General features: G+C 40.4%; 1 protein-coding gene across 2 annotated transcripts; it reads left to right on the top strand.

The window, feature by feature from the left end:
- The first annotated feature begins 214 nt into the window (after nucleotides 1-214).
- On the top strand, nucleotides 215-19,525 carry GFM2 (GTP dependent ribosome recycling factor mitochondrial 2). 2 transcript variants are annotated; one of them, XM_033164805.1, is made up of 20 exons: nucleotides 215-571; nucleotides 1,585-1,672; nucleotides 2,156-2,201; nucleotides 3,178-3,275; nucleotides 4,341-4,466; nucleotides 6,980-7,068; nucleotides 8,035-8,123; nucleotides 9,566-9,626; nucleotides 9,772-9,957; nucleotides 10,560-10,640; nucleotides 12,292-12,440; nucleotides 12,851-12,991; nucleotides 13,084-13,183; nucleotides 13,666-13,855; nucleotides 15,016-15,092; nucleotides 16,200-16,338; nucleotides 16,438-16,623; nucleotides 17,535-17,650; nucleotides 18,440-18,622; nucleotides 19,368-19,525. In XM_033164805.1, exons 1-20 carry the CDS (start codon nucleotides 509-511, stop codon nucleotides 19,491-19,493), a joined length of 2,334 nt encoding a protein of 777 aa, XP_033020696.1. In that variant the 5' UTR covers nucleotides 215-508; the 3' UTR covers nucleotides 19,494-19,525. The 2 variants fall into 2 exon arrangements, with proteins under 2 accessions (XP_033020696.1, XP_033020697.1); XM_033164806.1 differs by having other exon boundaries at nucleotides 215-553.
- The last annotated feature ends 89 nt before the right edge of the window (nucleotides 19,526-19,614 follow it).

Here is a 19,614-nt window from a genome sequence, read left to right on the forward strand (position 1 = left end):
GCGCTTCTTCTCCCCACCCGCTGCTCTGCTCAGTTTGGAGTCCGGGAAAATAGACAGCGGTTCATTTACGAAATACGAAGACTTTTCCTTTTAAACGCCTTCCGGAACGAAATAGTAAGGAGGGCGGACTAGAAAGGCGAGCATCCGGCGGAAGTAGCGCGTGTGGCACGCTGAGACTAAACCGGAAGTTTCTAGGAATGCGCAGTGAGCCCTTCTCGGAGATTTTGCCTTATCTCAAGAGCGAAGTGATGGACGGCGGTGAGGCAGAATTTCACGCAATAGTAACCTGACGGAAGCGGCGTTTTGGCTGCCGAATAGTCGCTTCTTGAAAGGAATTTTTGGACTGTTTACTTACCAAATAGAAACAAACAAAAGCCGGTTTAATTCGGTGCCTGTTTGTGTTGAAGAGAACCTGGCCATCGATTTCAGTAGGCTTTTTAAAGCGCTTGCCTCAACTCTGCGCCGTTACCCGTTGCAGTTGCTTATGTGACCAGGATACTAGATAGATATGCTGCGAGATACAAGGAAATTGTTACTGGGTCCCCTCAAAGTGGTATGTTTACACAGTGTGGTAAGCCCCCCCCCCCCCATCGATTTTTTTTTAAACTAGAAAGTACAGTATGTAAATAGCCAGTGTTATACAGATAATATTATGTGGAGTGTTTTAGCATTTATTTATTTATTTCTATTTATTAAGCACCTCCCAGAAAATATCTCAAAGTGACATGAACAATAAAAGCAATTAAAAATTCCATTTGTAAAAAGCATATGCAATATTTTAATTTCAAATGGAATAAAGATATTCCACTTAAAAGGCTTATTGGAAAATGAAGGTCTTCAGTAGGTGCCGGAAAGAGAATATAAATAGTGCCTGTCTGATGTGTAATGGAAGGAAATTAACAAAGGGTGCCACCACACAAAAGGCCCATTTTCTGTATTGGACAGAACTCCTGATGAGATGGTTTCCACAGGAGGTCCTATACTGCAGAGGGCAATGATTAATTGCATATATAAGGGCTGAGGTCACCATAAGATATCCTGGCCCCAAACTGCATAGGGCTTTGTATACCAAAAACAACACATTGATCTTAGTTTGGTAGCTAATTGGTAGCCAGTGCAATTCCTTCCATAGTAGACTTATAATACGGTGTGGCTTCTGGTCCAACCTCAAGGGCAGCTTCACATGCAGCACAATTCAGTAATCCAAACTGGAGGTTACCAGTGCATAATGACTGTCCTGGCCTACAAACAGCTGTAACTGTGTTATCAGCTGAAGCCGTTAAAACTCACTTATAGCTACTGAGGACACCTGGGCCTCTAGTGCCAGGTGGATCTATGAACCTGTTTTTTCAGGAAGGGTATGTAATTAACCAAGCATATGAGTTTTTTTGCTGGATGTTAACATTCTATGTTTGGTTAACCTAGGCTGTATCTGTGACTTATGCTTAAGATATCAAAAGCTAGCTAGCTAGTTCTATCCGGAAAAATCAGCATCTGTCTTCTGACAGTGACATGTATTGTGTAGATAAAATTATTTTGGTGAGGTGTGCTGGCTTCCTCTAATTGTGATTTTCCCTTTTGAAGTGTATGTATTGCAGAAAATCAAGAATTATAGCTGTAAAATGCTTCAAAGGTACTTTGACTTTTCAGAGAAGTTACAGTTATCCAGCAGGTAATTCCTTCCCACACTCCCACCTTACATTTTCTATACAGATCTACTATAATATGATAAAAAGGAATGAGATGTACTTATGAAAATATGCTTCTGTGCATAACTGTTACATGCCAGTATTATTGTTGCTGTATGTAAAGGTTCTGTATGTGGAATTATTTTTGTAGTTGATAATAGGAACATAGGGAACTGCTTTATACCAAGTCAAACAATCTGTCTAACTCGGTATTGTCTACAAAGTTATCCAGGTTTTCTCATGGGGGGTGGGGAAACACCCTTCAGAGCTGACAGTGCTGCTAATCACATCAGCCAGAGGAAAAAGTGTGTGTGTGTGTGTGAGAGAGAGAGTGAGAGAGATCCTCGTGTTCAGTAGTAGACACAAATGCAGGAGGATCTCTAATTGGTACTGATGTTTGTGCTGTGAAACATAACTTCAACTCATTGGAAACATTTTAAATGCTCTGGCCACTTCTCTTTTAACAGGTGAAGTGAAATCTTTGCGCTCTATTATCACTCCACCTGCCTCTAAGTAAGTAATAAATTTTCATATATTCTATTTTTCCTATTTATTTTTTGCCCTTCACACATTGGTATTAGGGTAGGCTACATTAAAATTCAACATAAAAGAATTTGTTCAGTAAAACCACAAAAATATTGTACTAAAAAAGGGCTGAGAACCAGGCCAGGCAGCTGGATGTGGCCCTCCAGGTGTCTCTATTTGGCTCTTGCAACTCTCTGTAGGCCAAGCCCCTGTCCAGCCGTGCTACATGCTCTCTTTGTGTTTTGTCTGGTTGGAATGTCATTGAGCTATAATGCCTCTTACTTTCCCAGATGAAGAAATGGGTGTGTGGAAACCTCTCTTGACTTCTGCATGGCTGTGGTACAAAAGTAAATATCAAATCTGTTGCTCTGCCTGTTTGTGCCTCTGATGCTACTCACCACTGGAATGCAGCCCCTAGAGTTTAAATACTGTTCATGTAAAGGTAAAGGACCCCTGACCGTTAGGTCCAGTTGCGAACGACTTTGGGGTTGTGGCGCTCATCTCACTTTATTGGCCGAGGGAGCCGGCGTACAGCTTCCAGGTCATGTGGCCAGCATGACTAAGCAGCTTCTGGTGAACCAGAGCAGCGCACGGAAACACCGTATACCTTCCCACTGGAGCAGTACCTATTTATCTACTTGCACTTTGATGTGCTTTCAAACTGCTAGGTTGTCAGGAGCAGGGACCAAGCAACAGGAGCTCACCCTGTCGCGAGGATTCAAACCGCCAACCTTCTGATTGGCAAGGCCTAAACCACAGCGCCACCCGTGTCCCTATTGTACAGATGAGCAAAGTTATTTTTATGTATTATCTGTAAAGTTATAATTGCCTTAAATACTTAGGTGCTGAAGACAGGAGTGCCTGGCGTGCTTTGGTCCATGGGGTCATGAAGAGTCAGACACGACTAAACAATAATAACAACAACTTAGGTGCTAAATGGGAATTCTTTGATTTTCTTAAACAGAATCCGCAACATTGGCATCATGGCTCACATAGATGCAGGAAAAACAACTACCACCGAAAGGATGCTGTATTATTCTGGATACACAAGAAACCTTGGAGGTTAGTTAACAAAATCTGCTACGGTTTAAAATTGGTGTTATCATTCTTATATAGGGAGAACACAAACATAAAATATTGCACCACTCAAGCCTCTGCCCCAGGTTAAGTTGGCTGTCACCTTTCTTGTGCTGGTGCAGACTGGACAGTCTCCTATCCTTCCACTTGCCTAGTTGTCATTTTATTTTTCCCTTTCTGGGGTCCATTTCCAGGGTTCCTGGTCTGTATGCTTCCCTGTCCCATGTTTGGCACAGGGAGAATTTCTGGGCATGTCCATGGAGGTTATGGGGCTCTGTTTGCAGGGGTGTTTATTTTTTTGTTCTTTGTATTTCTGTCCTGTGTGTAGGAGGATCTGTTCTGCTTGTTGTATGGGGCTCTGCAAAGATACTAACATTTGGCTTAAGTTATTTGCATTTTAAAAATGCAGCCTTGCACGCATACAAAGTGAGGTTTTGACTGTGGCATCAAGGATGAGCTATTTACTTACGTTGCCCCTGCCATGCAATGCATTCTACTTCTCCCACCTGATGTTTGTCCAGCACCTTGCATGGTTTACCTATCCATTCAATGGATAGGACCTCCGTTTCGTTGGTGCAGGGATACTGCTGCCCTTATACAAGGCCATGTACAGTCATACCTCGGGTTGCGTTCACTGTGGGTTGCCTTCATCATGGGATACAAACGCGCCAAACCCGCAAGTACCGGAATGGGTTACTTCCGGGTTTGGTGCTTCGCGCATGTGCAGGAGCGCTGAATCGCGCCACGCACACGTGCAGAAGCGCCAAATCACGCCACGCACATGTGCAGATACAGCACTTCAGGTTGTGGACCTTTCAGGTTGTGAATGGGGCTCCGGAACGGATCCCGTTCGCAACCAGAGATACCACTGTACTTGGCATCCTAACCAGCTTTCCCTGTCTTTGACATTAGATAGGAGAACTGGGCCTTAGGCATTTTGTTTTATAGCATTTCCCCTGTGATACATTGCATTCTGATAAAATTAATCAAGAGCTAAGATCATTTTACAGTGGCCAAACTGAAAAAAGCTACATTTTTTTTATTAATCAGATGTTGATGATGGGGACACAGTCACAGATTTCATGGCACAGGAGCGAGAACGTGGCATTACCATTCAATCTGCTGCTGTAACTTTTGATTGGAAGGGCTACAGAATAAATCTGATAGACACACCAGGTATGTTATTTTGAGTGAGCAAGATAAGTCAAGGCAATCGTGACCAAGTAACCTCAGATGGCATTGAAAATGTGTAGCTTTGAAAATTTTGATGAAGTCTTGAAAACTTACACTTTTCAATTAATGTGCTTATATAGTGAGTGTAATTCTCCTGGGAATTTCCCCTGTGTCATGTCAATTAAAAAGAATAGGAGCTGTGCAAGAATGCAAAAGTTACCTATTTGCTGGAGAAATTCCTGCTGACTATGGTCTGTTACCATAAAAATCCTCGCATCATTAAACAAGTTGGTTTCATAATGTAACTGGCTAAATCCACAAAGGCCATATGCTTGTTCTTGGATCATCTATTTGATGCATGTTGTGTTTATAATTTTGTCTATTTCAGGATCAGAGTCCAGGAAGACTTGGGTAGACATAAGTTTTTAACAGACATTTAAAAGCATTTACTGTCTGTGGCTCTTTTCAGAGAGTGGGTGCTATCCTCAAGTAACAATCCACTGGACATGGAATGACATGTAGGGTTTTCTTAAAAGATCTTAAATATCAGTTTGGTCTGTACCATGGGAGGTAGTCTGCTAAGTATCATTGTGCCAAGTTGTTTAGGACTTTAAATGTCAGCGACAAAACTTTGAACTTAGCTTGGCAGCTAATAGGCAGCCAGTGCAGATCTTTCAACCCACTAAGCACCCTAGTAGCTGCATTTTTCATCAGCTGCAGCTTCTGAACCAGACACAAGGTTAGTTCCACATGCAGTGTGTTACGGTAGTGTAACTGCGAGGTTACCAGTGACACAATTTGGCCTTAAATTCCAAGGTACTCCATGTCCTGGTGGATATCAGTGCTGCGGAAGCTTGTTTGGAGTGGATGTGTCTGGTTCTTGATAAATCACGCAGAGGCAAAGTTCATTAGCAAAAGAAGAAATTTTACTAAAGCTTTTCCAACTTTGTTACAAAAAACACCACAACTCTTCAGAAGGGTTAGAAAACAAAAGTAAGAATGATAAACCAGCCCACTGAGCTCACAGATTTATCTGTCTGGTTCAGCGTAACCTTGAGACTCAAAAGACTTTAGCCACAACAACCAGTGCATGGACCATAGTGGCTATGCTATCTCTGTGCAGGTAATGTGTAAGCCACTGAATTCACCAGGCTAGTGACAGTGATTTATTTAGGATCACCCCTAAGCTACACTTCTGCTCTTTCAGATGAAGTGCAAACCTACCCAGAACTGTTACACAACTCAATTCTAGGAACTTGGAACTACCCACCATTGGATCTCAGTCTTATTAGTTATTTTCCATCCCGTGACTGCACCCAAAGACCGGTTTAGGACACGCATGGCCTTTCCTGGTTCAGATGTTACAGAGAAATAGAGCTGATATTTTCAGCATGCTGGTGACACTTTCCCTCAGATCACTTAATGGCAGCCCACAACAACTTCATATAAATAGAGTTTAAAAAAATTATTCAAAATTACATTTACAAAGAAGCCAGAAGCTTTTTTTATTAGGTCTAGTCTCGGATGAAATTCTCAAAAAGAATATTAATGTATTCTTATATGCCACAGCCGTGGCGAGGTTACTAATTGCTAAATATTGGAAAGGGGAGAAAATCCCAACAATATCAGAGTGGAGAAATAAGATGTATGAGTTGGTTGAGATGGCAAAAATAACGGCAAATATTAGAGGTCGATCAAATCAAGAAATAATAAAGGAATGGGAAGGAGTGAAAGATTATATGATCGTACACTGCTCTGGAATTGATATTTTGGCAAATATGGAGTAAATTATGCAGGGGAAAATAGTAAGGAAATATAAAGATACAGGAGAATAACAAGGAAAGTAATAACACAACTAGGAAAGAGAAGTTGGAATATTGAGTAAAGGAAATCATGAACGGATGAGGGGGAGTAAGGAGGGGGGTGGGACAAGGGGAAAAATATTTTTCTTTTTATGTAAAGGATTCTTCATGTTTATTGATTTTTTTATTTTTATTTTTGTAAGTTTTGAAATTGATTAAATAAAGATTATTTTTAAATAAAAAAAACTTCATATAAATATTACATATCACTTGGGACAAAATCCTCCCCTTTGGCACTCTGCAGATCAGCTAACAGAGGGCTGAGGTGTCTCTGGAACTGACCCTGTAAATAGGAGCAAAGCCACTGTAAAACGGTGTCCTCCCATTTCACAAAGATGATCCAGGAGGAGACAGTGGTCACTTGTGTCAAAAGCTGCTGAGAGATCTTGGAGAATCAACAGGATCACACACGTGCTGTTGCTCTCTCTTGAAGTTCATCCACCAGGGTGTCACCAAACCAGGCCTGGGTGCAGCCTGGAATGGGTACAGATCATCAGTTTCATCCAAGAGTGTCTATTGTGGTTTTAGACTGAGTGCCTATTCATGACAAACCAGTAAAAAGTTATTAGGTGAAGACATGCTGCCTTTCTAATATTGTTAAAGCATTACTGTTCTTATGACCTATGTTACTTCTCTGTTTAAATTGTATGTTAGGTCATGTGGATTTTACAGTGGAGGTGGAACGTTCCCTGAGAGTGCTGGATGGAGCAGTGGCTGTATTTGATGCCTCGGCTGGTGTGGAAGTAAGAATGATCACAGCATGCTGTGACTTTACCTCACTTTAGTCCTGTTTCTATAGCCATGATTTTAACTGATGAGAACTTAAGGCCTAGATGCTCACTTCCACCAGCAAATGCTTACCTCACATTATAAGGAGAGCGTATGTCTGCCATACATCATCAGATGGAGGAAAAGGCAAGACAAGAGCTTTTTGGGGGTGGTCAGTCAAAGCTGCCCCCATTTCTGCAAAATGCAAGCCCCACAGCTATGAACGTTTATCTTGAGGATCTAATCTGAGGATCCAAAATGGCATCTTCTGCATGATAGCATAAGAAATGCTGTGTTGGACTAGCATTCTTTCTCCAGTAGCAGCCAGTGAGATGCTTCTTGAAGTATGCAAGATGGGCATGTCCCTTGTTTGCCAACAAGTACCATACCCAGGGATTTTAATGACACACTGATTTCAGTGACATATTCAGTGCTACCTCGGGTTACATACGCTTCAGGTTACATACGCTTCAGGTTACAGACTCTGCTAACCCAGAAATAATGCTTCAGGTTAAGAACTTTGCTTCAGGATAGGAACAGAAATCGTGCTCTGGCGGCGCAGCAGCAGCAGGAGGCCCCATTAGCTAAAGTGGTGCTTCAGGTTAAGAACGGACCTCCGGAACGAATTAAGTACATAACTAGAGGTACCACTGTATTGCAGATTGTCTACAGTTTTTTTTAAAAGGCTCCAGTTCTTTGAAGGTGCCTGTCAGCTGCCATCCAACTCCCTGCCTCCATTCCTTATCCATCACATTTGTCACTCAGTCTCTTGACTTCTCCATACCTTGTCTCATCTGTCTTACTGCAAACTTTCTGAGTAGGAGCCATGCCCATTTAGATGCCTCATACATTGCAAGTGTTAAGTAAGTGTTTCCACAATTGTAGGTGACAGCAGGCACTTATTTCACTGAAAGTATTGACACTTTCCATCTTTGGCTTAGGCTCAGTCTTTGACAGTGTGGAGACAAGCAGACAAGCACCACATACCACGGATTTGCTTCTTAAACAAGATGGACAAAAATGGAGCAAGGTACTAAGATGTCTATTTCTTTCCAGGGTCGGTGAAGCAAGGAAAGGCTGATAGATAGTATTATATTTTAGGGTGGTTTCTGATTATCCAAGATTCATGTGACTTAACAACACATGAACGTTAACTGTGCAGTGGTTGCTGTAATTCCTTTTTTGTGAAATTTACAAAAAAGATCACTTGCCTGGTTGCTTGGGATGCTTCCTGGTCACCAAACAGGGTAACTTTACAAAATTTGTTTGATTCATCCTTTGATTCTACAAATAACTTAGATATAGGTATGTATGAAAAGGTAGGCTTGAGAAAGAATGGTGTGAGTTAAAAAAAACCCCTCTGGATATTTGCAAGACAGATTTAAAATATTCAGATAAGGAAGTTGAATGATTGCAAAATATGTTCTTAATCTGCATAACTGACACCCTAGTCCTATCATGTTTGTGGAAAATCCAAACTAACGTACATATAGTCCCATCAATTCAGGTCTTCAGAAAGGCTCTAAGGTCCAGTTTGTTTTGAGTTGCTTTCTCTTGGACTAAGATGGGCGTAGCTGTTTTTAAATAGGCTTTGTGTTGCCTGGAAATTAACTATTTAATAGGTTGCTTATGCTGGTTGTTAACTGCATTTGGTTTTATTGTTGTCAGATTCAATTTTGGTATTGTGTTTTATACATTAGAAGCTCGTTTCTGAAAGTTTGACCTTAACAGGCAACCTATAATTTTTTTGAAAAGATTGAGCTGCTTGAGATGCAGTGTCTCAAATGTTTATGGCACACTGCCTTGCAAACAGGACTCCCTGATGGTGAAAGTGTTAGTCTGTTCATTTATTGCCCTGGTTTTCCTGTGTGTCTAGCAGCTTCTCACGTGCCAGAGTGGTACATGTGACTGTGTACATGGGCACAATTTCTGCACCATGACTTTACCTGCTGACTCCAGGTTATCACCTCTATTACTAAACGGAGGTTGGGCAGCAGCTTGCTACTATTAGCCAGTATAGCAAGCTGATGCTCAACCAGTAGCTGTGGCTGCTGATGCCCAGCCTAGGTTCTACTTCTTTGTTAGTACGGCTACATGTTGTGGTGGATGTGCTGGGTTTGATTGGCCTTGCTGCTGGTAGGAGCCAGGGGTTTGGTTACTAGCATGTGGTTTCTTGCACTCTAATTTCATGAACCATTAGGCTCACAAGTGCATATTTTTTAAAGATGAATTCTTTTGTGTTTGGCTAAAAAAAACAGACTGTTCAATGAGTTGGGAGGGTTGTTGAACTTGAGATTTCCACATTTGGATCCTTTCTCAGATGTTTAGTTTTTTTGGCATGTTTTTAGCTAAAACACTGTGTTTTTATTTAGTTCCCTATGTCTCAGGTGGGGCTTTTTGGTTGGGAGGAGTGACATATTGGATAAAGATAAGGACATAGTTTTCTCTCTAAGAGTAATAATTTGTCTTTAGTTTCACCTATGCAGTTGAGAGTATCAGGCAGAAGTTGAAGGCTAAGCCTCTGCTTTTACAGGTAATGTAAAACAAACTTTTAAACAATTAGCATTAGTTACAAATCATGATGCATTTTAACTTTGGTGTTTCCTTCATACTACTATTTCTTACTATCTAATTGGGTTTATTTATTTATTTTGTTCTCTCCTTCCCACTGCATCCAGTTGCCAATTGGAGAGGGAAAGAACTTTAGGGGAATAGTTGACGTGGTGACCGCGAACCAAATTATTTGGAAAGCTGCAACTGAGTTGGATGATGGAAAGAATTTTGAACAGAAACCCTTGGAAGAAACTGATGATCCTGACTTGCTAAGGGATGCCAGGGATACAAGAAATGCCTTAATAGAACAAGTAAAGTTCTAAAGTAAATATGATATAAAACAGTTGAAACCTTTGATTAATGCAGATAAGTCTGAAAACCAAAACTCAAGTGACTGATAATGTTGGCCATACAAGTTGAGATTCTGATAAGATTGTAAATTGGGATGTTTTAAATAATGATACACCAGATACTTTAATTATTATATTTTGTACATTTGACTACCGGGAGAGATAAAAGTTCTATATTTCCATTTATACATACTGCGTTTTAATTTGCGGGTTTGTACACTCCTACCCATTTTTGAATTTTGGTTCAGTATAAAAAAATGTTCCCTGTTTAGTTAGTATAAGTGATCCAAGGAAAACCTGAACTGCTCGTGGGAGTTTCTTTCCTTCTTTGTCCAACCCTTGTTTTCTCTGGGCTGGAGATAAAGAGGCTAAAAATATAAAAGCAAAATTAGGGAAGTTTATATTTTCACGTTGTTGAATACTCTAAAATTCTATATTTTTAGATTTTATATATTCTTTTACATGCCAATTGGTGGTTTGCAGATAGTCAAACAGACATTTGGGGGGACTAACTTGAATAGTGTGTAATGGCAGTAGTGTAGAATTTTTTTTCTCTTCATAAGGTTGCAGACCTGGATGATGAATTTGCTGAGCTGGTCCTTGGGGATTTCAGTGAGAATTTTGATGAATTGCCAGCTGATAAGGTACATGGCTCTGGGGGTTGTTTATTATATGAACTGCATATTATTACAGTTTTATTGTATTTGTACATAACAGGACAGTGCGTCTTTTTCCTGCATGTGTGATGCAACCAAATTATTAACGCTTGGTAGAGAATACTATTATGCTGTGGCAAACCTGCAGGGAGTGATGAGATGGCAGCAGGCAGGGGAGGAAGAAAGATTAGAGTAAAGCTGTTGTAAATCAGTAGATGCATGACACATATTGACAGTAATTAGAAATAGTTAATAAAAGGGTACTGCCCCCCTGCAGTTGACTGGATAGTTATCTTCTGCTCCATGTCAGTATTTTAGTCCAGACAAAATATTGGTACAAGTCAACATGCAGAGCCACACAACTAGTTCATTGAGTCCAGGGGAACTTTGAACTGGCAGGCTGCAAACAGTTGCCTGCACCCCATCCATACAGTGCCATGACTTTTGAAAGTGTGAAAAGTTTCACAAGCAGCTTGGGACACAATGGATATGGGTAGGGCCCACTGTGCAAATAAAAATAGTTTTTAAAAAGCTATTGAGTACACTTAAGTCTTTGAGCATACCTCGTGTAGCACTCTCCTAGTCTGAATGCTTAAAAGCTGGGGTGCATAATGTTAAGCTGCATGTCTTACTGGTATTAAAGCATTTTTTTCTTTTTAATAAGGAAGGCATTTCTTTCTAGAAACTGCATGGTTTTATGGGAAGACCTGATCATAAAATGTTTTAAAATGATATCCTACTAATATGTTCTTTTTATAATGGGAAAGGATCCTTAGGTTGAAACAAGAGCCATAAGCCATAAAACCAAATGGTAGCTACAAAGCCATAGAAAGGATAGGGTTTTTTGTGGGCAGCAATATTATAAACCCTGAGGGTCAAGGGTATATTCAGGAAGGTGTTTGCAAGGTGAAGACTGAGGAATATGGCCAGAAAGGCTGTTCCATAGCACTCATCGGTTGCTTGGTTTTTTAGTCAAAACAAAATTTAAAAATCCTTCCAGTAGCACCTTAGAGACCAACTAAGTTTGTTCTTGGTATGAGCTTTCGTGTGCATGCACACTTCTTCAGATACACTGAAACAGAAGTCACCAGACCCTTATATATAGTGAGAGGGTGGGGAGGGGTATGACTCAGAAGGGTGGTGGGAATGGGTGATAGGCTGATAGCTGTGGTAAACCTGTTGACGACTGTTAATGACTGCAATTGGTCTTACAGGAAAAAGCAAGGGGTGAGAAGGTTAAAAATAGCTTTGTCATGTGTAATGAGATAAGAATCCAATGTCTCTATTCAGACCAGGTCTCTCCATGCTTTTAAGTTTGGTAATGAGTTGCAATTCAGCAACTTCTCTTTCCAGTCTATTTTTCCAGCCTATTGTTTTTTAGGGTGGCTTGAGAAAAGAATATGCCCTAAAAGAAATTTTCTGAGGTCTTTGATAAATATTACATAATGCATATCAAGCAGAAGCCCATAACTTAAGTATTTTTTTCATTAGGACCTGGAGTAATGTATATGATAAACACCTTATGACCAAAACAAAATACCATCCAAAGGTGCAACTCAGTTAATGCTTGAGCTGTATACTGTTCCTTTGACTCTTAAGTAGATCATTGTTAAAATTATGAATCTTTGTGCCTCTGCAGTTGCATTCTGCTGTACGAAGAGTAACTCTAGCACAGAAAGCTGTACCTGTGTTCTGTGGAAGTGCACTGAAAAACAAAGGTGTTCAGCCATTATTGGATGGTGTCACCAGGTATTTGCCTGCACCGGATGAACGCAGCTACGACTTTGTGTGAGTAAGAAGATGATGCGTTTTAATAAGTTGAAGCATGTGTTAGAAAAGCCATGAAAAAGAAACCATTTGTTAACATCTTGTGGGAGAGTACAAATAGGCTGGGTTCTTGGGGAGGAGAGAGAGGCTCTAGTGAGGCATAGATCTAGGAAGCATGCACAGACCACACATTGTAAGTAGCAGCTGGTGTGCTGCAATGTGCACTCATAGCCCAGGACTCAGTCATTCCTATGCAGATTCCTAAAAGGATGCAGGGTACATGATGCCCCTCATTTTTCTATTAAGCAGTTTTATTTTAGCTTGGCTAAACTATTACCAATAGATTATTCGTATAGCCAGAGAAAATACCCTATTTTTTATCATTCAAAATATCCGTTAATGTTATATTTTTCCTTCACTACTTTTTGCAGGCAGTGGTATAAAGATGACCTGTGCGCTCTAGCATTTAAAGTTATTCATGACAAACAACGTGGGCCATTGGTTTTCTTCCGCATTTACTCTGGCACAATGAAGCCTCAGTCAGCTGTCTATAATATTAACAAAAACTGCACGTGAGTAAAAAAAAGGGCGAGGAAAGGATTGTGAGTGTAACTGTTCGGATTTCTCAATAGGAGTAGCGTTTAATCTGAGCTATTCCTTGCAGGGAGAGAATGAGTCGCCTGCTTCTGCCTTTTGCTGATCAGCAAATAGAAATCTCTTCGCTGACGGCTGGCAACATTGCCCTCACAGTTGGATTGAAACAGGTGAAGAAATATGAACCCCAAACATTTTTGAAAATTTGCATCAACATTAATGTGGAAAATTACTACCATTTTGCTTGATTGCCAATATCACTGGGGAAAAGTGAAACCAATACTCTAGTAACTTCTTTATTTTTTTAATGACGTAAGTTTTTTGTTAGTTCTGTTAGGGAATCTCTCTGTAGCTATAAGCTGACTAGCAAAGGGTTCACTTTGTAGTAAGAAACAGTGTGTTAAACATCAAAGAAGCTTTTGTCCCAGTTTTTTTCAATATGGTTCTCTCTACTGGCAAAGAAAAACAATTAGCGAAGGTGAGTTGGAGCAAAACCAAAAAGTTGCTCTAATTGCTGTCATGCCAAATTGGCTTCTCTTTTGCCTGGGAAAAGACCGCCTTCGGCAATTGGCTAATTTTCTGTACTTTTTAATGATGCAAATCAATTAAATGTTGACAAACGATATCCCATGTGCTTTTTGGCATCCACCAGAGTGCCACTGGCGACACCATTGTTTCGTCAAAGGCTTCAGCAATGGCTGCAGCTCAACAAGCTGGAAGAAATGTGGGGTCAAAGCACGGCCGAAGCAGCGAAGTAGAGAATCTTATCTTGGCCGGCATTGAGATTCCAGAGCCAGTCTTCTTTTGTACCATAGAGCCGCCTTCCATGGCCAGGCAACCAGGTATGATGCAGTTACTCAAAGTGCTGATAGTGTACTCTTAATTCATACATAGTCCTGAAGAAATAGAACGTTCTGTGGTTTCTCAATAGGCGCAATGTGTTCAAGAAGACATTTTAAAAAGGCCCAGTGTTCTCATTTAGAGCCAGGATGGGGGAGGGGATGAATTTGCCTTGCCAGTTTATAAAAAGTTGTTTAAAGTACAGTCGTACCTTGGATCTCAGACGGCTTAGTTGCTGAATGTTTTGGTTCCCGAATGATCAAAAACTGGATGTGAGTGTTCCAGGTTTTGAATGTTTTTTTTTGGAAGACGAACGTCCGATGGGGCTTCCACGGCTTCTGATTGGCTACAGGAGCTTCCTGCAATCACAAGCTGCACTTTGGTTTCTGAACGTTTTGGAAGTTGAATGGACTTCTGGAACAGATTCTGTTCTTCTTCCAAAGTACGACTGTATTGGCTAAAATGCCTAATTCAGAGTCTAGAACAGAGCTTTCCTAACTTTTCATTGACACACATTTTAGACGTGCATCATTTCGCGACACAGTAATTTAGTTTTACTAGCAAACTGGAGGTTAAATGAACGCCTTTCAAGCCCTGGGAGTGTTCATGCAACACACACACTGCAACCAGTACACTAATGTGTCGCGACACACACTTTGGAAAGCTCTAGTACTCAGGCTCAGTACTCCTAAGCATGGACGTGATTGGCAGCTCCCTGTGTTGACAAAAGATTTCTTGAAATGGATTCAGGGGTTTCAAAAGCAGCTTACGATGCAACATAGTGTTCAAGGGGGAAGTGGGGGAGAGAAAAATTATCATTGGGACCATAAGCATTTGAATTATTTTCCTTCCATCACATCGGTGGAGTTTTGATCTATCTTTTGTTGGAAGCTAGAATCTTTTAGTATAGCAGTACAGAAACATTAATAGGTTGATTACAGCTAAAAATACTTTAGCTGTGTTTGGAAGGCTTTGCGATTCCTATATATTGCTATTTGCGCCAACCTTTCTTTGATGGAAGGGGAGCAGGAACACAGCAGCACATCTGCCTCTTCCCTCTCCTACCTTTAATTTCCACAGATTATTTAAATCCTCAGCAGAGTCTACTTAAACCCCAGTTGTGCTCTTCATACTTAATATATAGTCAATACTTTTATTTTAGATCTGGATAATGCCTTGGCTTGCCTGCAACGTGAGGATCCAAGTTTGAAAGTCAAGATAGATTCAGACACTGGGCAGGTAAGGCCCTTTAGTGCCAATTACTAAACTTCTCCCAATATTATAATGTCGAGGTTTCCTTGACTGTGTTTTTAATGTCTATGGATGCAACAACTATTGCGCTGTCTTAGGCTAATTCAAGTCTGTAATGTATATATATCCTAAGTGCCATAGCTTTCCAGTGAGAAATGTTGGGAATTTGTTTTCTGCAACAGTTTTATTTTCCCCTCTCATAAATATGCAGTACTGCTGCTTCTGTGGAAGCCATTATGATTCAACTGGTTTAAAACCCAATTTGGGTTTGTAACATAACCTTAGAAACATCTATTATCAAGATGTGATTTAAAAATAGAAACAAAAACGGAGGTTTAACAAACAAGTATTAGTGATACACATTTTACAACTTTCTTTTTTATAGCTGCATTAAAAGCTGTGAGCTTTTACCTATAAACTGCACACAGCTTGACTCAGCACTGGCTTACTTCATTGGGAAGTTGTTTTGATATGTTAAGAGGCCATAAGTTTATAACATGTATTATTTCTTTAAATATTGAGAAAAATATAAATGAAGCCACGTGAATGCTACCAGTGTAAAGGATGTTCTGAGGGTTCTTTTGCCTTGTTTTGTGGCATAAAAAACATGTATCTCAAACTGGTAACTTTAATACTGACCTGCATTCTGTTTCAGATTATGAAGCTGTCCTTATTTATTCTGTTTTTAAATCCAGAAATTTTTATAAACTCGTATATTCCCATTATGTCACTTTTTCACATGCCTCTAATTCTCTATGCCTTTAATTCTCCAACCCATAGTTCATTTCTGGCTTGGAAATTGAAATTTTGGATTTGCCATATACTTTTCATATACTTTTGAGATCTGTTAACAACATCATAGTTTAAGCTAATCTATTTTGCAGAGTTCTCCCACTATTCTCAGTTGAATTAAATGAACCAACGTAGGCCAAAGTCACTGAAAATGCAATCTGCTTCCTGCTGTGTTGTTCCCCTTGATCTAGGTTATTTAAAATCTCATCTGAATTATCCTTTTTGAAGTAAGAGAAAAGTAGCTCACCTCTGTACCCTATGCCTTTGATGTAACTGTTAAGAATACTTTCATATTTTTGTCAGACTATCCTTTGTGGCATGGGAGAGCTGCACATTGAGATCATTCATGACCGAATCAAACGTGAACATAAACTTGAGACCTATCTGGGACCTCTTCAGATAGCTTACCGAGAAACAATCCAAAACTCTGCTAAGGCTATAGGTAAAGTAACTGTCATCTTGGACCTGCAAGTGAACGACTTAAAATTTTGTTGGCAAGAAGTTCAGTGTGATCTGTGGGATTTTCATTATTTTGTTACAGATACGCTGGACAGAACTGTAGGAGAAAAACGGCACCAGGTGACTGTAGAATTGGGAGTGAGACCGTGGGCGGGAGAAATGTCAGCAACAGCACCAGTCATTGAGTATGTGGAGAACATCTGTGACTCCCTCCAGCCAGACCTTCGTGAAGCTATAGCAAACGGAATCCATACATCGTGCCTTCAAGGTAAGAGCCACCTCAACCCTTATTCTGAATTTATTGAATTGTTGTTTTCTGAGTGCCTAGCCCAAGCCGAGACATTTCGTGAAATGGATCCAACATAATGATCAGAATCTTTCTCCCCATCTGCACCCCACTTGCCTGTCCCCACCCCCTTGTTCTGGGTTTGATTATGAGTTGTTAGGAAGAAAAAACTGCAAAAAATCAGTGTTCTGAAATTTGTATGTGAAAATTTTTTTTTTTACGCAAATAAACTAAATACACATGGCAGCGTGGGCTGGAATCTGAGCTCTGCAACCCTGATAGTTCTGTGAAAGAGATTTTAAGTATGTTTAAGAGTAACCATGGATAAAAGTTGCCTGAGGTAGCTCAATCCAGTCAGTTGATGGATGAATCATGACAGTCAGTTCTGGTTCCTGATCAGTTGGTGTTCTCTTGGTGGTGCAACAAGTCAGCTCAGCCTGCCTAAATATTGAATTCTTCATACCTATTATTTTCACATTCCATGGATTAGTAGAAAATTGGAAACTGTAAATTAATGTAAATATATATTCCCCTATTTTGTTTGATTACTCAGTTTCTTTTTTTAAAAGAAAAAAGAACAAAGCTTGTGTGTCTGGTGCTGTTTGCCAGTGTTGTCCTTACCTAATGATAGGTAGATTATCATTAGTGATGACTGGGGTGTTTACTTTTTCAAAGCTAGTAAGACGACCAAAACAACAGATTCCCTGCCAGTCAGTGTAGACAGTATTGAGCTTGATGGCCAATGGTTTTACTTGGGGTAATGCAGATTTCTGTGTTCCTGGCTACTATCAGTGTCAACTAAATGTTATGCAGACATTAAGAAAACTCTTTTCCTAGCTTCCTAAGAAGTGTTCATTTGGTGTTAATGCATTCTTTGTATTTTCATGTTGTAGGACCACTGCTGGGGTTTCCAGTTCAAGATGTAGTAGTAACGGTACATGCAGTGACTGTAAGCTCAGATACATCTCTGACGATGGTTTCTGCTTGTGTTTCTCGTTGCATGCAAAAGGTATAGAAGTCCAACTGTCTTTCTGAGGTCATTTGCAGCAATCTTCATTCAAAGTAACAGAATTACAGAGGGGTTAAACAGTCTCCCTTAATGGTATTCTCCGGTGGTTCCCAATTGGTGGTCTGCGGATCCCGGCACCATTCACATAACAAAAACTACCATAGAGATATCAAAACTTTCCAAAGTAGGGGGTCCATGGCTTGGCTTTTGAAAAACAGGGGGTCTGCAGTACTTAGCTAATTGGGAACCACTGGTATAGTCTGTTGGTGGCATCTTCAGGATCGTAATATGCCCATTTTCAGATGTACAGGAGGCCCACAGTTTACACGGGGGCTACATTCCAGGGGTCCATGTGAAAAGGCAAAATCATGTAAAGTCAGGAAGACCCCTGGAAACCACTGCTCAAGCACCCCCACCTGTCTGGAGCAGGCCTTGCCCCTCCTTGCTTACTGCATCCTTCCCAGAGCCTGCTGAGCAAGGCTTTGCCTGACACGAGTTTCTAAAGCCTTGCTTAGCAGCTTCTGGAGGCTCTTGTGAGATCTCGCACAGCCCCCTCCAAGGTTTCTTCCTTCTGTTTATTTTTTGATGACAAGCACAAGGCTGCGATGGCATAAGTAAACTGTGTGTAAGTTCCAGGCCTATTGTATATTCAGTTCCATTATTTATTTGCTTTACTTATGCACAACCAGCAAAGGTGCGATTACAAATTAATCTTGTGATATGTTAGAGTCATGTATACTGTACTGAATAAGCGTTTGCCTTTAAGAATGTTCTTATTCTGCTTGTTAGGCTCTGAAGAAAGCTGATAAACAAGTGCTGGAGCCTCTCATGAACCTGGAAATAACAGTGGGCAGAGATCACCTTGGTGCCGTACTGGGTGACCTTGCACAGAGAAGAGGCAGCATTCAGGAAATTCAGGGTCGCCAAGACAACCAAGTTGTAATTGCATCTGTTCCATTGGCTGAAATGATGGTATGTGCGTATGGGTGCTCAAAACAGATGCTTCATATTTATTTTGTTCTGTGTTACCAGGGTGTTTTGCAGCTCTGTTGAACAAAGCAAGGCATGCCTACACTACAAGTGTGAAATTCAACTACTGTTGCTTTTCATGAAAAGTAGGAACTATAATTTTTGATGGTGCTGAGATTTTCTTATAAAGTTGTCTTATTCTGTGGTAGACCGATGGTTATCCATCTTGCTAGTTCATACTGTCCAGTTTGATTGGCAGCAGTACTAAGAGGCAGATGTTCCTAGTCCAGTGTTTTTCAACCTTTTTTGGGCAAGGGCACACTTGTTTTATGAAAAAAATCACGAGGCACACCACCATTAGAAAATGTTAAAATTTTTAACTCTGTGCCTATATTGACTAGATATAAAGTAATTCTCTTGAATAGGAATCAAATAAACACAATTTTTCCCACGGCACACCAGGCAACATCTCGCGGCACACTAGTGTGCCGCGGAACAGTGATTGAAAAACACTGTCCTAGTCTTGCTTTAGCAGAGAGCTTGTAACTGGAGTTAAACCAGAGTGGTGGCTGCTTTTCTAGGAATTAAATGGTTCCAGTGGAATGATTTTTTTTAAAAAAAATTAAGGTAGTTATTTCGATTATTTATTGCATTAGCATTCAGCCATAGCCCGGCAGGTAGTTGTTATGTAACCTAGTATGGGTCAAGTTCCATAAAAGTAATTATTATCTATTGGTTTTTGTTGTAGGGTTATTCAACAGCTTTGCGCTCTTTGACATCTGGCTGTGCAACATTTACATTGGAATTGGCAAGCTACCAAGTGATGAGTCTCCCAGAGCAAGCTGCTCTGCTTAAGAGGAGTGGTTTGCAGTAGTATCAGCATGGAGGAACAAGGAATTGCCTCTAACAAAGCAGCAGTGGATTTTTGTAGGTTTCCTACTGTCAAAGCATGTGGCTTCCGTTTAGCGTGCACACAGCGGGAGTATCTTGTAAAA

The sequence above is a fragment of the Lacerta agilis genome, chromosome 11 (assembly GCF_009819535.1).
Source record: "Lacerta agilis isolate rLacAgi1 chromosome 11, rLacAgi1.pri, whole genome shotgun sequence".
In the NCBI taxonomy this organism is placed as follows: Eukaryota; Metazoa; Chordata; class Lepidosauria; order Squamata; family Lacertidae; genus Lacerta; species Lacerta agilis.

Excerpts from the sequence above, each read along its gene's own strand:
- GFM2 (XM_033164805.1), top strand. The coding sequence starts at position 509 with ATGCTGCGAGATACAAGGAAATTGTTACTGGGTCCCCTCAAAGTGGTA. Across the intron at positions 7,069-8,034 it reads ATGCCTCGGCTGGTGTGGAA|GCTCAGTCTTTGACAGTGTG; the intron begins GTAAGAATGATC and ends TCTTTGGCTTAG. Across the intron at positions 12,992-13,083 it reads AATATTAACAAAAACTGCAC|GGAGAGAATGAGTCGCCTGC; the intron begins GTGAGTAAAAAA and ends TATTCCTTGCAG.